The 18,982-nt window shown below is 40.7% G+C and overlaps 4 protein-coding genes across 5 annotated transcripts; 2 read left to right on the top strand and 2 right to left on the bottom strand.

Annotated features, from left to right (window-relative positions):
• Nucleotides 1–778: 778 nt before the first annotated feature.
• Nucleotides 779–10,165, bottom strand: scp2b (sterol carrier protein 2b). Of its 2 annotated transcripts, none has more exons than XM_046392630.1 (5): nucleotides 10,034–10,165; nucleotides 6,613–6,703; nucleotides 5,189–5,318; nucleotides 4,897–4,976; nucleotides 779–1,456 (listed from the first exon to the last, which is right to left on the bottom strand). In XM_046392630.1, the coding sequence occupies exons 1-5, from the start codon at nucleotides 10,075–10,077 to the stop codon at nucleotides 1,361–1,363; spliced, it is 441 nt and encodes a 146-aa protein (XP_046248586.1). In that variant the 5' UTR covers nucleotides 10,078–10,165; the 3' UTR covers nucleotides 779–1,360. The 2 variants fall into 2 exon arrangements, with proteins under 2 accessions (XP_046248586.1, XP_046248587.1); XM_046392631.1 differs by lacking the exon at nucleotides 10,034–10,165 and adding an exon at nucleotides 7,438–7,628.
• Nucleotides 10,153–14,238, top strand: cpt2 (carnitine palmitoyltransferase 2). Its single transcript, XM_046392622.1, has 5 exons — nucleotides 10,153–10,334; nucleotides 10,639–10,719; nucleotides 10,828–10,934; nucleotides 11,016–12,320; nucleotides 13,179–14,238. Exons 1-5 carry the CDS (start codon nucleotides 10,153–10,155, stop codon nucleotides 13,505–13,507), a joined length of 2,004 nt encoding a protein of 667 aa, XP_046248578.1. The 3' UTR covers nucleotides 13,508–14,238.
• A 158-nt stretch (nucleotides 14,239–14,396) lies between these two features.
• Nucleotides 14,397–16,175, bottom strand: magoh (mago homolog, exon junction complex subunit). The gene is made up of 5 exons (XM_046392629.1): nucleotides 15,973–16,175; nucleotides 15,597–15,655; nucleotides 15,051–15,161; nucleotides 14,707–14,789; nucleotides 14,397–14,615 (listed from the first exon to the last, which is right to left on the bottom strand). The coding sequence occupies exons 1-5, from the start codon at nucleotides 16,061–16,063 to the stop codon at nucleotides 14,516–14,518; spliced, it is 444 nt and encodes a 147-aa protein (XP_046248585.1). The 5' UTR covers nucleotides 16,064–16,175; the 3' UTR covers nucleotides 14,397–14,515.
• Nucleotides 16,176–16,636: 461 nt separating this feature from the next.
• On the top strand, nucleotides 16,637–18,738 carry aatf (apoptosis antagonizing transcription factor). The gene has a single exon (XM_046392623.1). The coding sequence runs from the start codon at nucleotides 16,772–16,774 to the stop codon at nucleotides 18,458–18,460; it is 1,689 nt and encodes a 562-aa protein (XP_046248579.1). The 5' UTR covers nucleotides 16,637–16,771; the 3' UTR covers nucleotides 18,461–18,738.
• The last annotated feature ends 244 nt before the right edge of the window (nucleotides 18,739–18,982 follow it).

Below are 18,982 nucleotides of genomic sequence, written 5' to 3'. Positions count from 1 at the left end.
GGATTTTTACCACAAGTTTTTTAATTCAATTTGGATGCATTTCACATTAACATGGCCACATTCTTGATTTTTTCCACCAGAGAATCATGTTTTAAATAAACGTTTGATGCAAAACATTGGATAAGTTCTGAAATCTCTTACATACAAGTAGTCATTTGTGACCAATGAAAAAACTCCACTGTGAGTAAGACCTAGAAAATTACAAGAGCCAAGCCAAAGCTGAAGTGGAATCTGGGTCAGATTAGTTAACAGATTTGTCTTTTAGTCATGCTCCTCCATTTACAAAGGAAAAACTACAGCGTGGCAGTCTGGAATCAGGTCGCTGCAGTGCCGGAAAAGAGCATGGTCCCCCGAAAGGGGCCCAGACTGCTTGACAGGGACATCCAAGTACTGTCGTGTCCGATCTGAACAGACAATTATCATGTAAGGTTACCCTAATATAACCTCAAACAGGACTCCTAAATCATGCTGGAGTCATTTGTGTGTGTTAATATCTTGTGGTGCCAAGAAGAGTGTGATCACACAAGTTTTAATGTCTACACCTCACACTGAATCAACACCGAAGCTTATGTTGAGACATCTGGCCAATATTTCCATTTTAACATGCATAAACTCAGCATTACCATTTGATCATAAAAGTCAAGAAGAAAAAAAAAAACAGTTTTATGTGCCATTTCACATATTACGTGTTCTGCCTTTTTTGTTTAAGTTGGTAAAATTAGTGTGTGCTAAAATTACTGCTTAAGAAAAAGCAGACCCATGTCAAGACCACCCAAAGGACGTTGCAGCAAAGACAACTTTATTTAGTAGAAATCTTCTTACAGATAGCACTGCAGAAAATCACAACCCTCCATTAAAATGTTGGGTAGCCACAGTGAAGAACATTTCTATGTTGTAGACTAAAAACCTTAGAGCTAACTTTAAGTCTAAAGATGAAGAGGCACTTAGACTGTTGTCACTATGATTGTGGAAAATGTAGTAAATCTGTTCTAATCAAAACATTTCCACACACTATACACTCAAAGATCTCATTAGCAACAGACTTTGGAGGGTTATTGAAAAGTGGAGCTAAACTGAATTGGTCAGGAGCATCTGTGTCTACTCCGGTGTTATTGTGAGAATAACATGATTAGAGAATTAATTATCTGTCCATCTATTCTTACTCTCCAGTTAGATTGGTAGGGCTGCTGTCTAATCCCCTGGAAAGTCACTGAGGTCATTGGTAGGAAAAGTGGTTCAGTCCGGTGATGAGAATGTTTACAGACCTCTGACATTTATCCGAAAACCAGACTTGCTGTTAAACTCTCTTTAGTTAATTATATTCAGTGTTAAGAGGTGTAGTAACCGCTTGATGTCTCATCTACAGCTTGGCTTTGCCTGGCTGCAGCTGCAGGTTTTGAAGCTTCATGGCCAGTCCCATGTTCCCTGTGATCTTCAGCTTGCCCTGGAAAAACGCCTGCGAACAACAGAGGGTGAAAAATGTCATCCAGACAGTTCTGAATCTCAAGTCTGCACTGAAGTGAACTACGTGCTGCTGGTTTTAAGTGTTACCGTAAGAGATTAACTCAACCCTGGGTAAGTGGAGCAATGGCAACAACAGCTTATAAAATGTCAGGAAACTGCATGGCACACAGACAAAGAGGGGGTAGAGTCAGAGAAATGTTTGTGGGTTGAAGCGCAAAAGAAAAAGAAAGAGAAATGAAAACCTAAATCAGATCAGGAGGTAAAAATTTGACCACTCTGAGAGCAGAGATTCTTAGAATATTGACTCAGTTCTCAGAAGCAATACGATCCATCTCTTGTGTGGGTATGAGACAGAAACAGATACATTTGTCTTTGTATTGAAAACATCATGCAGAAAGAAGAAGAGGAACAAGCACAACTAACAGCGCAGGGACAGCTTTTCAGGCGCCCATGCTGTCACTGTACATGAGCACCTGAGTGCAAAGAGGTGTCTGATCACAGCACTCATGGTGGGCCTCATGAGTCACTGGATTTTCCATAACTCAGTTGGAAAACATTACTGCACACAGCAAGAAAAACAAGAATGAGCTGAGAATTTCAGAAAATAAAGGTTTCATATAATCATCACTGAAAACTTGCGTATGTATTTGAAGTTTATCACTCACCATCATCTATATTTGTGACTAAATCAAAGGATCAGTGTTATTTTCTGGTACAACAAATCTCATGAAAAAAGAAACTAAACCAATAATACATCAGTCTGCCTCCTGGTACTTTGCATTTCCCCTAACCTGTTTGGCTCCCAAACCCACTGGTTCCTGCTGAGGAAAAACATCTGTCAACTACTGTCACATACATATTTATTTATTTAATCTTTAATTAATCAGTCTGTCTCATTGAGATTAGGATCTCTTTTTTAAGAGAGCTCTGAGGACAAAAAAAATAAATAAATAAAACGGTATGTGTGGCTTTGAGTCAAAAGTCATTGAGTCAATGTGTGCGTGCTCATGGTTGTGAAGGAACGTGTCACCCAGAGCAACAGTGCAGCCCATTCATGTGCGTCAGAGGTTAGTTCTACCCTCTTTAGTTTAGAATTATGTAAATAATGACAGCCACGCACTAGAGGGCAGCGTGACATCAGTAAGTGTGTGAGTGCAGGCAGGGACGGAGAGAGAGAAAGAGCGGCCGGTGATGAGGGGCATCAGCGCCCAGATGCGTCTTTGGATTGTGCGTGATTTACTGTCTGCTTTATTTAGTGTTAAACACGGTAAGGTGCGGTTATTATTTGTGGTAGTTATTAATTTATGAGCTTGGATTTTCCAATTTGATTGGCGTTTTGAAAGTTTAAAAAGTGGAATTATTTTTGGAGATTGTGTTTAAACATTCTAAACTGGTGTGACAGTCAAATTTAAGTTTATTACCTCAAACTAATTTGATGGAAAATTTAAATTAAGTGTTAAAATTTAGTTGATGTAGGACTTAAGTCGGCAAAAAAGTTTTGTTTCATTCTTTATGAAATGGAAACATCTTATTTTTATTCTTTAAAATCTAAATAACATGATAACATGAAAATGATTTAAGACTTTTGTTAAAAATCTGATTTAAAATTAAAATCAATAGTATTAAATTGTAATTGTAATAAATAATATATATAAATTAACAATGATTTTCTACATGATATAATCATGATTACAATTTTCAACACAATTCAACCAAAATTCTTTTAAGATTGGTTTGAACACGATTGTTTTCCAAAGTGATTGGACTTGGATAGATAACCGATATAACAAATGCTTTGTTTAAGGTCACCAACCTGCTAACACTCAAATAAAGATAGAAAACGAGTGGAGTCGTCCAGCGCCCTCTGTTGTCGTCTATGCCAGGTCGAGTTCAGGCAGGCACTGAAGCTAACAAACCCAAAGAACTCGACAGTAAGATGCAGTATTATCAGGCTTTGAATTACTTATATCAAACTGACAATAAGAAAAACTGCTGCTGAGAGGCTGATCACGTTATGTTCTGAAGTCAGTAAAACAGATCTCCGTCATTTTACTCTCTTGCGTTACAAAACAAAACGAAAACAAAAAAACGTGTCTCTCTCCTGTTTTGACGCGAAGCAGCAATCATTTTATGGCCCCTAGTTTTGAGGGTGGTAAATTGGCAGCAAATAACGAGGCAGCTCAATGTTTCCTTAGTTTCACCCAGGCGCTAACAAAATATCCTGTTAGTACCACATCCAACTGGCAAGCTTATCTGTTCCACTTTATAGGAGAACCTCTGGACAGGACACACAGATGAGGTGGGGTGAGTTAAACTGCAGGGAAAAGGCAGAGGTAAATGCCACTACATGACTCAGTTATGCCCTAAAATATTATGCTGATGCCATAGAAAAAAAATAATACCATAAACACACGAAGGCTGCTATTATGTAGTATTTTCTTTATCGAGCAGTTATTTTCACAACGGATTAATTGCTGAGTCTATAAAATGTCTTCAAAAAATTAACCCAAAGTGACCTCATCAGACTTCTTCTTTTATCCAACCAACAGTCCAAAACCCAAAGACTCTTTATGTCATAAATCACAAAGAAAAATGTAAGCAGGTCCTTACATTTGAGAAGCTAAAGCCTGAAAATGTTTGACATTTTTTTGCCTCGACAAAAAAAAAAGAAAAAAGACTGAAACAATGTGTCAATTATTAAAATAGTTGGTAACTAATTTTCTTTCTATCAACTAATTGGTTAATCATGGATTCAGCCAGAGAATCTTATCTTAATTATCTTAATCTTATCTTAATCTTAATTATGAGATCAACTCATAATTTTGTTCACAGCCTTGTGTAAAAATCAGACAATTTTATAAGACATTATACTCTTCGTGGCGCTGACTTTGTTGCAGAAAAACACTAAGGCATTTAAGAGGAAGGTGATAACTGTGGCCACTTTATACAATAGGATGTGAGATTTAGTTAAATATCTATAAAACTATATCTGGCAACTAGAGCTCGCTCTAAAATATGCAGGTTTAATCACTTTTACACATACTGTACTCCTCGGGGAGCAAGAGAGATGGAGAGGCAGTGCTCATGTGGACGAGGGAGGACGAACGCAAGCATGGAAGTGATGACCTCATACAAAATCTTTGTTAGTCCAGTGTTACTCTACAATTAGTGGGTTCATCAGGTTAACTCCATGGACGATACATGAACTAAACATAGTGAGAGTCTGTATCATCACTATGCTGCATTTCTGATAATCCTGCCATAGGTCACCTCTCCTGCCCACATCCAAGCAGGTGTTATTTAAATACACCCACACACTTTTGACTTGAAAGGACAAAGGTCAATCACATGCTTGTGGATTCTCGGAATCACAATCATGAATATTACATGCAAACCAGCCCAGTCAATCTTCCGATAAGATCGAATACTCACAGTCTGTGGGTTCATCTTCCCTGTCATCAAGGCCAGCAAGTCTGAATCTGACATGGAAATGGTGCAATCTGCTTTCTTAGCTGCAAGGTACAGACACAAGAGCTGAGCTTAATTCAAAAATAGGAACTTCCATGTCAGAGACGGTTATTCAGTGATTTGATGAAGCAGGAACAGTGAGCCCAGGCCTTGAACTTTAAGTTGCCTTTCCACCCCTAGTTGAATATTAACATGATTGATGATGACAGAAACAGAAAGCCCTGATGCTGTTCTCCAGACAGCTGAGGCTTCTTACCTGTGTCATTGTGAACGCAGCCGTTGCCGTTCTTCACATCCACAAACCAAGTCGCCTCCTGTCCATCTGGTCCATCCTTCACTTTGAAGGCAAACACTCCCCCGATCTTTTTCACAAACTGCTCGCCTTCCTGTTCAAAGTGCACAGAGATTTTTACATACAGTTAATCCTACAGCATGCGAATTACATTTCGCCTCCTATTCTTACAATCTCATGGCGTAATCACATCTTATCGAAGAACGCCACATCTTGTGTATACTCAGCTACTCAGAAAAACCGTCCTTTGTGAACAACACTAAACATGTTCAAGGACGCTGTTTGTGAAAAACAGTTTCATAACTGTTAAATAATTTCATTTTTCTGGCTGTATGTCTCCAGGTTTTCAAAATGATGACGACTGTCAAGGACCATCTGAAGTTATAAGAAAGAACTTTTCCAACCTTAATCCCTGAGTGCCAGTGAAGATACTGGAATCAAAATTGAGTTAATTTTTGTAATTTCCTTCTGTAAAATGCACATTAATCTGGTGGTTAATGTGTTTAAAGTACTTTGATATGTTAATCAAAGTACTTCAAATCCCGAAAGTACTTGTACTAGTGCTTGTTGTACCATATCCAACGATACAGGGTTACGTTCAGTTTTAAAGAAATGTTTAATCCCTAATATGTCAAAAACTAATGGAGGATTACAAGACTGCAAAGCTGAATGTTTTCCTTTACTAAAACATTATGGAACAATATTTTTATCAGTGGGTCCAGACTTTTCAAATGTTTTATGAGCTGAGATAATTCCTTATTGATCCCCAGAAGGAAAATTCAAGAAGTGTATCCATCAGGTTTGTTAGACTTCATGGATACACACAATGCATTCTTATATTCTAAACATACATGTATATAACAGAAGTGTTTAAGAACATCACACCAAAACTGAATAAATATCAGATAACCGAAAGGTAGGGAATATGACTGTAAAGATTGTGATCGGAATAGAAGCGGAAATATCTACTTTTATCTCCACATTTAACTGATAAAAGAAAAGTGGGCCAACACACTCCCTTATTAAAGATAAGCTCTACATCTAAAATTTTAAATCTGTTTGTCTGATCAGCTGCCAAAGACACTAAACCATTTCCCCCCTGTTGCCATTTTCTCATTAATGACAAATCCCATTCATTACATAGACAGCACCGCCGACAAGCTTGAGATGAGTCTGGTACGATTGAGGTCACCCAAAGGTAACTGCTTACAAACACAGAGGTTTGGAGGAAACCATTTGTCTGATTGAGTCAACATAAGCTTGACATTATTTTCATGCTATAAAATGAAAGTTCAGAAAGTGATCCAAATGTGTCACCATGAGGCTCATAGAGCTGCACGGCACAGACTGCCACAGGACCACTACAAACAATACTGTCTCCTCTTCACCTCCTGCAGCTTCTTGTTGATTTCCTGGAACACAGCATGCGCCTTGAACCCTTCCAATCCACTACCAGCACTGGTGTTCACGGCGTGAATCCTGGACACGTTGAAGACATGGGAAAGACAATATAAGTTTAGCAATGCAAGAGAGAGATAAGAACACAGCACAAAAAAGCACAAAAAGACAAAACAATCACTTGGCAATTAATTTGGTATTTCTTTATACACTCCTGCACATTTGCAAGAACCCACACACACTCCTTAGTACGGATCTCAACACTGGCTACCCAATATCAATTTCACATTATAACGTGAATACCACCTGCTAAACACCAACTGTGAGATGACACGAGGCTCCCTCAGCTAGCACAAATGGGCCAAGTTTCATCAGGACTGTGGCCTGCACGTTTGACACCTTCACAGCCCTCTTTCACAGTCGGTTCATTTTAACATCAAATGAACCACCTTCAACTAAAACCACCAGTCAGTCAGCTGAGAAACTGGCACTGCACAACAGAGTGGCGGAACACAAACGCCGGTAAGAAGGATAGCTTACCTTTTCAAGAGTACAACGACATAAATATTCGACATTAATTGTGTTGGAACCAACAGAGGGTTGGCGTGCTAGATAAAACTTGTAGTTTTCTATCAACGAGCTACCGTGAAGTTGCATCAGCGTACGTTAACGTAGCCGTTTCTTTGGCATTTGTTAGCTAACTTGGCGTAACGTGAAACGGGAGCAACTGGGGTGACCTCAACGAATTAGTCAAAAAAATGTGTCACTTAACGCATCATAATTACAACATACTGTGCAATGCTTAGAATTCTTACCTTGGTGTCTGCAGCTCAGGCATTTTGTCTCAACGTTAGGTGAACAAACGATGCCTCAGATGTATCGGACAAACGGATGCTGCAGTGTCTTGCCTGCTGTTTGCTAACTACACTTCCTCGTTTCTTCCTATTTTCCCGGATCTTCAGACTCAACGCGTCGATGTCAGATAGACGAGAGTGAAACGTGAACGGCCCTAAACCTACGTCAAAAACATCATGAAAATTATTCCAGCTATCTTATATTATTATTCTCCGTTTATTTAAAAGGTTGTGTTGTTTTAGCCCTCTCACGACGAATTACTTTATGTACATCACACACGCAGCCATTAGTCCTGCCTGCCATGCTGCCGTGTATTAGATTTTTGAATCTATTGCTCCCTGCCTTTTCCTGGCAGCCACTGCTTTATTACATTTAAATATTTCTTATATTTCAGTATTTATTTATGCAATCCATCACAGTTTAAACCAACACCAAAGTGCTTTCATTTTTGGTAGGTAAAGTTTTCAAATCCTGCACTTACATGTAAAACGCATTACCACGCAGTTATAGTGTAAAATAAACACGGAATAATAGTAATGGGGCCCTGAAGTTTACTGTTAATTCCTAATGGATTACTGACTGTACCCGAGGTAAAATGATGCAGGAAACATCTTGTATTTCACAAAATACAGTACTCTTCTCTCTGGCTGTGAGCAAAACACAGATTTGGTTTTACAAGTGGGTTGTGTCTTTCATTCCTGTTTCTGCACTTTTGTACTGCAACACACAGACTGACTGCCAAAGATAATAAGGTATCCTCTAGGCTTCATGTCTCAAGGTCTCAGCTTGTGTAACTTTGAATTGAATGTGTTACTGACAGAAAGAAATAGACACACGTCAACATGTGCATCTAGCCACTCCATACATTTTTAATGTCAGTTGGATAAACAATTTGAAGATACAGTGATGGGTGCATTGTTCTGCACCATGTAATCAGACAAAAAAGAGAATTTAAATGTGCAGAATGCCGTTGGCTGTATTCTGAAGGCTATGCAAAGAGGGCAGGTCAGCAAATGACACTTCATAAATGTGCATAGCTTGCGTGGAGGCAAACATCAGAAAATCTCATCAGTCTAATGGAAGCAGTGAACTATCACCCTCAGAACAGGGAGGCTGGTGCATGGGGGAGGGCTCGAGGCCAAGCCCTCAACTGGCCCATCGCAAATGACAAGCCCACCGTTTGCCAAGCGGGAAGCCAACCGATGCTGTTCTGTTACCAGATCCTGTCTGGTCTTTTTTTCTGTAGTCGATGTGTGAGGTTTTGGCTCAGACCTCAATGTTTGATAGGCGAAAGGCTGGACCAGTCACTAATCAGGAAAACACTGCACTCTGCTGGCCAAAAGAACTCACAATAACATGTTGGAAGTGAATAGTTCACAGCAAGTGGACCATCATAATGTGCCATTGCATGTCTGCATGTTTGTGATTTCACATGTGTTAGCATTGAATGGCCTATTGGATATTACATGAACTCAAGCAAGTATATGATTATTACATGAAAAGAAACTCAACTGAGACACTGTATCTGTGGAGAAATATTTTACTTCTACTGAATTATGATTTAATCAGATTCAGTTAGGTACCGTTTACAGTGCACAGGGAAAAGTTTCCGGTGTTTACACATGTAAAGATAAATGATACATACATGCAGACCATACACTGATGATAATGTGCTACACTGATGTTAGACTCTAGTTTGGAGAATGAATGCTTAAAACTGATAACAGACATGCTGAATTGTAAGACATATATGACACTAGTGGACTCAAGAAGGCCTCTATGGTAGATTTTGTCCCTGACCTCAGACGATTTGAGTTTGCCACTGTAATGAGACATGTACTGGGACATTTTACTGTTAAAAAACAAACTTGTGCTGTCTGGTAAAGAACTTATGTTACGACAATACTGTATATAAATGACCTTAAATACATTTTTGGTATTTCTATACTGAAATTTCATATTGCCCATCATCAAAAACACCAATATCAATACCTTGCGCGTAAGATAATATTGGCAGATATAGCAGCCTGGTTGGTTGTAATTGTTAGGCTGAAGTTGTGATTTTAGTTCATTTTTTTATTTTAATGTGTTTATTTGCTTTTATTTTTCATTATCTTATTTTGATTTAATTTGTTTTAATATTGGAGCAGAACCTTCTTATGTTAGAAAAAGGGATGCATGCTTTACTGTTAAAGTCTGTGTTCATGCCAACATATTTTTTTGATTCACAATAAACATGAAAATACTGCAATGATGTACTAGAATCATTTTGCCGTCTACATCTCCGCTGTGACATGAACACTTACACTTGATTGGTTAACGACAGAAGAAGTCATTCATGTCACGTGACAGGTTTTGCCCGGTGAACTTCCTGATGTCAATTTAGTTCATAAGTGTTTGTTTTTGCTACAACTCTTGGATATATTTTATATTAGCGGTAGACATCTTCCTTCATGCGCTCCAAATGTCGTTCTGTTTTGGCCACAAACTGTGCATTCAAGGTAATTTGTTAGCTAATGCTAGTTGCTAACGTTAGGTAGCCATCGTATTTATTACCTCGAGCCACGGCTGTGACGCGGATATCTCTTTAGATTCTGCATTTCTTCCAGCAGCTCGAAGCGGAGAGCTTTACGTTTAGAAAACTTCAGTAGGCATTCAGTTCGCTTGCCCACACCATGGCCAGTCTGCTCTCAGCGCATTGCGTTGCGTCCCTGAGGAAACCTGGAAACCTTATTCATTTAAGAACTGCTGCTTTGGGCATCGACAAGCGAAACTACAGCAGCAAGAATGGGTGTTCCGGCGAGTATTTGCACCAAAGTGTTGTACCATCGATGCACTACCAGAAGAGTTTACCCAGGTAAAGAGCTAAAGTTGAAATTGATCAAGCACTTTTTTCTATTTTACGTGAACATATGATTTGAATTAAACGTAACAATGGATTAATATGAATCTAAATTACCGAGGAAATGTCAGGCGGATGTAGCAAAAGGTTGTGAGTTAAAGAAGGTGACCGGTCAAGCTTTTAGATGAATGTGGGTGAAAGTTCACAGCTGATTTTAGATTGATGACCACTAGGGGTCCCTGACGTCTACTGTCATCTAGCATCTATTGGACTCTCCAGAACCAAAATGATCTTCTTGATTACTCTTTTAATTGTTTAGGCTACCCATACCAAAACTGGAAGATACCATCAGGAGGTACTTAGCTGCCCAGAGGCCTCTGTTGGATGATGAACAGTTTAGGTAAGTTTTCACAAGGAAATAACCCTTCTATTTTCATTATTTGATACTTACTGATCAGTACTAACTATTCCAAACTTACCTTCAATACTCTTTATTGTATATCCTTAGAACAACAGAGAAAATTGCACAGGATTTCCAGAAGGGTGTGGGGACACAGCTGCATGAGGAACTGATAACGCAGGACAAAAACAATAAGCACACAAGCTACATCTCAGGTGAATTTGCCATTCTGTCAATTACCTACCAGAATTGAAGCATCTCAAATGAATCTGTCTGAATAACTTCTTTTCTTTCAGGGCCATGGTTTGACATGTATCTTTCTGCACGCGACTCTGTGGTGCTGAACTACAATCCCTTCATGTCCTTCAATCCTGATCCTAAGACGGGATACAATGACCAGCTGGTGCGAGCAACCAACATAGTGTGTTCAGCTGTGCGTTTCATGAAAACACTGCGAGCTGGACTACTGGAGCCTGAGGTTTTCCACCTCAACCCGGCAAAGAGTGACACAGACAGCTTCAAAAATTTCATCCGCTGGGTTCCATCTTCACTGTCTTGGTATGGAGCTTACATGGTGAATGCTTACCCCCTGGACATGTCCCAGTACTTTCGCCTCTTCAACTCAACTCGGATTCCCAAGCGTGGCCGAGATGAACTCTTCACTGATGAGAAAGGACGGCATCTCTTGGTTATGAGGAAAGGCAACATGTATGTGTTTGACATTATGGACAGGGATGGGAATTTGGTAAAGCCTGCAGAGATCCAGTCCCACTTGAAGTACATTTTGTCCGATCCGACACCAGCGCCTGCCTTTCCCCTCGGGGTCCTGACCAGTGAGAACAGGGACGTGTGGGCCGGCCTGAGGGACAAGCTGATAGCCGCTGGAAACGCAGAGGATTTACGGATAGTTGACAGCGCCCTTTTCTGTCTCTGTCTGGATGATGAAAGCATGAGGGACCATATTCACATCTCTCATAACATGCTGCACGGCGATGGCTGCAACCGGTGGTATGACAAATCCTTCAGCATCATTCTGACAAAAGATGGACAGGGGGCAATTAATTTTGAACACTCCTGGGGTGACGGCGTAGCTGTGCTTCGCTTTCAGAATGAGATCTTCAAAGACACAACAGAGCAGCCGCTGGTTCACCCAGGATCTGCTGCTGCAGCTGTGGATTCAGCCTCTGCTGTGCGCAGGCTGCAGTTCAAGCTGGACCGCGAGCTGGAGAGTGGCATTAAAAAGGCCAAACAGAACTTTGATTCAGCTGTCTCCAAGCTCACCATTGATGCCATGGAGTTCAGGAAAGGTGGGAAAGAACTGTTAAAGAAGAACAAGTTGAGTCCAGATGCTATTGCCCAGCTGGCTTTTCAGATGGGCTTCCTGAGACAGTATGGACAGACGGCAGCCACATATGAGTCTTGTAGCACTGCGGCATTCAAGCATGGCCGCACAGAAACCATTCGGCCAGCCACCATACACACAAAAAGATGTTCACATGCCTTCGTTTGCCAGCCAGACAAACACAGCGTGGAGCAACTAAAGGCCATGCTCAATGAATGTTCAAAGTACCATGGTCAGCTCACCAAGGAAGCGGCTATGGGTGTGTATAAGACATTCCTACATGCATTAAAAGATTTCAATTGATGACACTATGAAATATTCAAAATACTGTTCTGCAGATATATATTTGTGGCATGTTTCTGAAAAACATGCCCTGTATTTATTTCTTTTATGTCTTGTCATTGTCATAAGATATCCCAGAAGGGGATATCTGCTTTGGTAGTCTAATAACAGGAGAGAATGTCTAGACTCATCATGGTGCTGAAATGCCATGTCCACTGCATTATCTGATGGCAGAGGCTGCAGTCAATGTTAATGATTCAACTCTGAGCCAATTATTTGAGACATACACTGGAGATGCGCTCCAGCTGGACCACAATTCCCTTATTGTAACTCTTCTACAAATTACTACTGAAGTTATTGTATCGCATGAATATTTAATTGTTCCAATATTGAGTGTAAATGTGCAATGATTGGACTGATACCTGATACCTAACTTGAACATTTAAAGATAAGGATGGAACAGAAAAGCTTGTATATTTCTTTTTGCTAAAACTCCAATAATACAATGCTTTTCTTTTGATTTTATGTAAAGATTTGTCACATTACACTACATTTAGTAGTTGGGAATAGGGGGCCCATATAGCCCTGCTTTATATTTTTATCTTGTTTGTATAAGTTATCATTTAATAACTTCATGAATATAACAATTTAACTTAATAATATACAAAGATAATTACTGACATGTTTGCAAGATTAAAATTAACTTTCACAAACTCTGTAATTAACTAAAGAACAGAATGATTTCAGACAAAACGGGTCTCAAAACATGCGCACACACACACACACTCAGCCTGTGTTCTGCTGTACTAATCACTTTTTCTGTTCCTCTCACAAGGCCAAGGTTTTGACCGTCACCTGTTTGCTCTGCGATACCTGGCCGCTTCCAAGGGTCAGGCTCTGGACAGCCTGTACACAGACCCAGCATACGCTGCCATCAACCACAACATCCTCTCTACCAGTACCCTCACAAGTCCAGCGGTGAGCCTTGGTGGATTTGCCCCGGTGGTGCCTGATGGGTTCGGCGTTGGCTATGGTGTCCATGACGACTGGATCGGCTGCAATGTCTCCAGCTACCCAGCTCGCAACGTCCATGAATTCCTGCAGTGTGTTCACAAGTCTTTAGAAGACATTTTCACTGTCCTGGAAGGAAAGTCAATCAGCTAATAAACAAGTGTGTTTGATCTCACCAAAGAAAAGGAAAAAAAAATAATAATAAAAATTCTACTGAACAGTGAAGGTGAGTGTGATCATCACTCTCACCTCCCAAAGTGGTGATTAACTTCTATGGGCAAACGTGCAGAAAATGATATGAATAGTATATTTCACCTCAAAATAAAACCTGTAATTAAGTTTTGAAATATTTATAGAATTAAGTGTTTAGGAATGTGGGTTTGGACTTAAAATATATTGTCTGGACCAGTTGGATATTACTGTAGGCATAAAACAAGTGATCTTGTCAGTGAGACTTTGGATACATGTCACAGCATTTATTGTAAAATGAAAACTACACTTAACATCAGATTCTGGAGAAAATGGTTGGCTTTCAAGTTAAAGTGATTCAGTGCAGTGGTGTTCCAAGAGACCAATCTTTAAGTTTGTCACTTAATTTTAAAGCCATGTCGAGTCTAACAGAAGTGTGCTGTAGCTAATGGTAAGTGTTAGCCCCGTTTATTGTAGGGTTATGCAATAGTGACAGCCAAGATTCAGTTATGCAGGCAGCCTTTTCTGACATAAACTTTTCTGCAATACAGATTAGAATATGAAGCCAGATTCTGTGCCTTATCATAATGGTAGTTTCATACAGCATTTGTTTGTCATTGTAATAACCTAATAATTCATTTGCAGGCTTGTTCGTGTGGTTGAATGTATTTCAAATAAACTTAATTTAATTTGCATGTGCTTCATTTTCCTAAAAATTTGTGTAATGTAAACATCTTCCCTTTAAAAAATTACTATTTGACTGAAAATGGTATTTCAGTATCCTGAAATATAATACAGAACACAGTTAACCCTTGGTTACCTGTCATGAATTTTATGAGTTAAGTAGACAAACGACTTTTCCTCAGACTTTATTTAAAATAAAAAACAGTTCCACCAAAAGCAAATGTACAAATGCGGTAGTACAACAACAGAAACATTAGGTAAAGCAATTAAAACAAGAAAAATCCTCCTTTAGATGGGCTTGATCTTGAAGTGTAGACCGATGAGACTGAACACAAGACATTTCAGATCTTGCACCAGGTAGTAGAACACGCGAAGGCCTTCAGGATCCCTGAAACACAGTGCCATTTTGTAAGTCATGCACTTCTGTCAGTGACAATTATACATTGTTTGCCTTCCCAACTTTCAGATAAAGTACTTACTTTGACTGGTTGACGTCAATCAAGGAGCCAATTTTGGAGGTTGTAAAAGAAATGTGCTCATCCCCAATGACGATCTCCAGTTCCTGTGAAAATTTAGACAAAAACAAGAAAATTATTCTAAATTATTCTTAGGATACAAAAATTTTCTTGGTCAAATTCATCGAAGCCAAGCTGATTTACAGCGGTGTTAATGTTTACAACAAAACCTGTGACCAGACAGTCTCCAGGTCATCAACAATGGAAAAAACATCAGTGCTCAGACATTAAATCATAACGTGCGCACAGCTGTTAAAGCATGTGAAAATGTGAGGAAAAAAAAAAAAATCAGAGTCTGAGTCCCAAACCTGTCTGCCAACCCTATCAGGAGGCGGCCACAGAGCATCGTCTTCCTTCGTGATCTCACTGTCATCAATGATCCTCTTCAGTTCTTCCATCACACTTTTGTGTACATATGCCTGATTGGTACACAGGAGACAGATGAACCAGGTTAAACTTTGTACAACTCTAGAGCTGTGCCATATAACAGATATAATCAGAGCATTGGTACATTTTCAGATGTCTTAATATCAAAATGTGGTTTTCATAGGATGAACTGTGTTGTCTGAGAATACATCTCTCTACTTCCTTGACCAACACTCTCAAGCGCCTTGAAGTGCCTTGAGCTGATCAAAAACACCGACATCTAGTTTACAAGCAGTACTGCAGGTTAGTACTAACACCAACAGTGTTAGCTGGTGTTAGTACTTACAGCAAAGCCCCAGAACTGATCATACTATTGATATCCTGAAATTTAATCAGCAATATTGTCCTCAGGTCACCGGTTCCATTTAACAAAGCATCTCAATCTCACAGCTATTTCAACAGCTAAGTATTTTTTAATCACAATTTACCTCTTTCCTGATCATGACGTCATTCTTGTAGTTGCTGTTGTTTGCATATCTCAGTTTACCTGCAAGAAAATGTTTAATTTTAAGTGTGGAACGACTGATCGCTTCGAGTTTGTTACCATTTGGCGAGGCCACATGGCGCTGTAACACTCAAATAATATTATTTGAACGAATGCATTTTATTAAAGATATACTGTGGTATAATCTCTGTTAAAACTTTAACTGTTCTCATTTATACTACAGTGGAACAAAAAAAAGAGAATTTGGCGCTAGCAACCCGTTTTGAGTCCGCTGCGGCCTAGCTACTGCCGGGATGCTAGCGATGTTAGCTCAAACGCAGGAAAGCTAACACGTCCGTATTACCGCCAAAGTGACTTACCGTCAGGTCTGAATTCAAATTCCAAGAACTCATGTCCAAACTTCCCTTTGTGGCCAACATAATATCTCAGATAGAAGTCACTTGTTGACATCTTTACTCTCCAGAAAGTACTCTTTCTGGTTTACTCTGCGTAACAAAACTCAGTTAACAAGAGCGACCTGGAGCCTCGCCACTAGTGTGCGCAAGCGCAGAGAGTTACTTGGGTTTCATGTTTTTGTGCCCCGCAGCTTGTCTTTCAGGTAACTTCGTACTGTACAGTGCATAACCCTCCGATCACAAGCCGCTTGTCCGACCTCCTAAACTCTGAGTTTTTATGCATGGATTCGTTTATTTTGAAAGTTCTAAATGCATTCATTTGGTTTGATTTTCTTATTCGCCCTTCACCGTTATTGTTGTTCTTGAAATGCTACTGTTTCTTTAACCGAATAGTTACTTGCTCATTTCTCCCCTATGCTGACTTGTAGCTGCGTGTTGTACAGAATTTACTTGTAAATTGTTAATTTATTATTTGCACACTTTTTGCTTTTTGCACTATATTCTGTTCTTGTGAGCTGCCATGACAAGTGAATTTCCCCACTGTGGGATCAGTAAAGTTCATCTTCTTCTTCTTCTTCTTTAGGATTTGGTTTGACTGGATTCACACGCAGTCAGAGACAAGGCTATGCCTGACAGACGTTAACCAGGGATGTATTGCCAATGTTGTTCAGAATCGTCGCATGTTTCCAACGTCATCACTTACGGCAACAAGGAACGATCTTGGTTCTGAGGGCACACGTGTGGTTGTTGTAAACGTTTACCCATGGCAGGCTCGTTTTCTCGGGAGCTCGAGGATTTGTTAAATCCGTTGCCTAAATTTGCTGATCCAGAGGATGACGATGATGACGAGACCACCAAAGCCAAAGTGATAGAAGGATTCAACGAGGACGATGACGACGACGAAGATGGGGTCGGACCCAGCGCTTTGCGGACGCACAACACGTCCTTGCTGTCAGAGACGGACAGAAGGTACGTGGGGAAGGCAGTCTCTCGTAAACAGCTGCTCATTGATATTGAGGGGTCTGCTGATGAGGAGGACGGTGATGATGATGATGATGATGATGACGACGACGACGACGAAGAGGAGGAGGAGGGCTGCATAGAGCTAGAAGAAGATGAAGAAGAGGATTCTGTTGGGAGCGAAGAGGCAGATGGTGGCGATGATGAAAGTTATTTAGAAGATGAGGAGGAGGTGGGCAGCGATGCACAACTAGCATCTAAGACAAATGGTGCTGACATGACCTTTCCTCAGGGAGTGGACTTATATAAACTGACCGATGGCATGGATGACCTGGGAGTGAGTGAAGATGATGATAGTGGCGAGGACACTGAAAGCAGCGATGAAGATGACGGTTCTGATGATGAAGAGATGGAAGATGATAATGAAGATGGCGAGGGCGAGGGAACTCTCCGCACATTTTCCCAAGAAAAAGTAGACGAGGAGGTCGAGAAAGGGAAGGCTGTGAAGAACCAGCTGGCCCTGTGGGACCAACTGCTCGAGGGTCGGATCAAAATCCAGAAAGCTCTGGTGACCGCCAACCAGCTTCCCCAACCGCAGACTTTCCCAGAGTTCAAGAGGAGGGGTGGAGCCAAGCTTGCGGGAGAGCTGAAGAACACCCACAAAGCTTTGAAAGCTCTTCAAAGATCCTTACTGGAGCTGCACGATCAGCTACTCTACCAGAACGCAGAAACAAGGACCATCGCTTTGGGGAAGGCGGGAACAAAAGATGAAGATGAAGAGATAAACAGTGACGAGAATGAGGATGAGCAGGTGTCTTTGCAGGAAGGTGGAGCACCTAAACGAAAACTGGAGATGGCAGAGTACCCTGACTTCATGGCCAAACGATTTGCTGCTTTCACACCTTACCGTAATGCCACATTGCAGAAATGGCATGACAAAACCAGACTGACTATGGGCAAAAGCTGTAAGGGTTTTGGGGCGTTCGAAAGAAACATATTGACCCAAGTGGAGCAGGTGTTGATGGACAATGAGAGGCTGGTGCGTCGCACCCAGACCCGACGCTCAGAGTACACGATCCTGGGGAAAAAAGAAGCTCCCACTCTTGTCTCTGAGACCGTCTTTCCAGAGGGAGAAGAGGCGGAACGACAGCTGAAAGCAAACACGCATCTAAAGGATCTGGATGAGGATATATTTGATGATGATGATTTCTACCATCAGCTACTCAGAGAGCTGATTGAGCGCAAGACCAGTGCAGCGGACCCCAATGACCAGGTGGCTATGGGCAGGCAGTGGCTGGCTATCCAGAAGCTGCGCAGCAAGATCAAGAAGAAGGTGGATACCAAAGCCAGCAAGGGGCGTAAAGTCAGATTCCACATCCACAGTAAGCTTGTCAATTTTATGGCTCCTATTGACCACAGCTCAATGAGTGACGACGCACGCAGCGAACTGTATCGTGGCCTGTTTGGCCAGAACTCCTCAGCCAGGGAGTGACGTGACCGAGCTACGCATGTGGAGCAGATGCCAAAGTGCTGGCATATAAACAAAACGGTGCCTTTTTTCGCACTCACAGCAACGGTGCAAAGCAGCAGAGTGGGTTTTGTCTGAGCCTGCTGTCAGAAGAAACTCCTCAGAGTGCAGTTACGGTGCTCTGACTTGACAGGATATTGACTGACTCACTTCACTTCTACCTTTTGATAATGAATAACATTTTCAGTGTGTTTTGTTGCCTTAAGACAAATTTGTGATAAAAGAAATTGTTTCTGCCAAAACACAGTGTATTAGTGAATGTTACTGTATCATCTTTTTCTTGTCACTCAGTCTATCATGATTCAAGTGTGTACTTCAGGATGTATGGCCTTTTTTAAAAAATGAACTGCTCAGACATGCAGTAGATGCTGTGTCCCAATTCCATACAAACAAACAAAAAAAAAAAGTTTTTTCTGGCTTTGGGAGATGTTCCTGGAGCCACAGTGTTTCACTATCATATGCAAATTCTTTTCCAGTTGTGAGTAG

This window comes from Scatophagus argus, chromosome 6 (genome assembly GCF_020382885.2).
Source record: "Scatophagus argus isolate fScaArg1 chromosome 6, fScaArg1.pri, whole genome shotgun sequence".
NCBI classification, from domain to species: Eukaryota; Metazoa; Chordata; class Actinopteri; family Scatophagidae; genus Scatophagus; species Scatophagus argus.
The sequence above is the reverse complement of the archived record's forward strand: the minus strand, read 5'-3'. Positions and strand labels throughout refer to the sequence as shown.

Coding starts and splice junctions, on each gene's coding strand:
- scp2b (XM_046392630.1), bottom strand. CDS start 10,077: ATGCAGAATCTAAAGAGATATCCGCGTCACAGCCGTGGCTCGAG. Junction 4,977..5,188: donor CTGCGTTCACAATGACACAG/GTAAGAAGCCTC, acceptor TGTACCTTGCAG/CTAAGAAAGCAGATTGCACC. Junction 1,457..4,896: donor GGAAGATGAACCCACAGACT/GTGAGTATTCGA, acceptor TGTTGTTCGCAG/GCGTTTTTCCAGGGCAAGCT.
- cpt2 (XM_046392622.1), top strand. CDS start 10,153: ATGGCCAGTCTGCTCTCAGCGCATTGCGTTGCGTCCCTGAGGAAACCT. Junction 10,335..10,638: donor TACCAGAAGAGTTTACCCAG/GTAAAGAGCTAA, acceptor TTAATTGTTTAG/GCTACCCATACCAAAACTGG. Junction 10,935..11,015: donor GCACACAAGCTACATCTCAG/GTGAATTTGCCA, acceptor CTTTTCTTTCAG/GGCCATGGTTTGACATGTAT.
- magoh (XM_046392629.1), bottom strand. CDS start 16,063: ATGTCAACAAGTGACTTCTATCTGAGATATTATGTTGGCCACAAAGGG. Junction 15,656..15,972: donor ATTTGAATTCAGACCTGACG/GTAAGTCACTTT, acceptor ATTTTCTTGCAG/GTAAACTGAGATATGCAAAC. Junction 14,790..15,050: donor CTGATAGGGTTGGCAGACAG/GTTTGGGACTCA, acceptor AAATTTTCACAG/GAACTGGAGATCGTCATTGG.
- aatf (XM_046392623.1), top strand. CDS start 16,772: ATGGCAGGCTCGTTTTCTCGGGAGCTCGAGGATTTGTTAAATCCGTTG.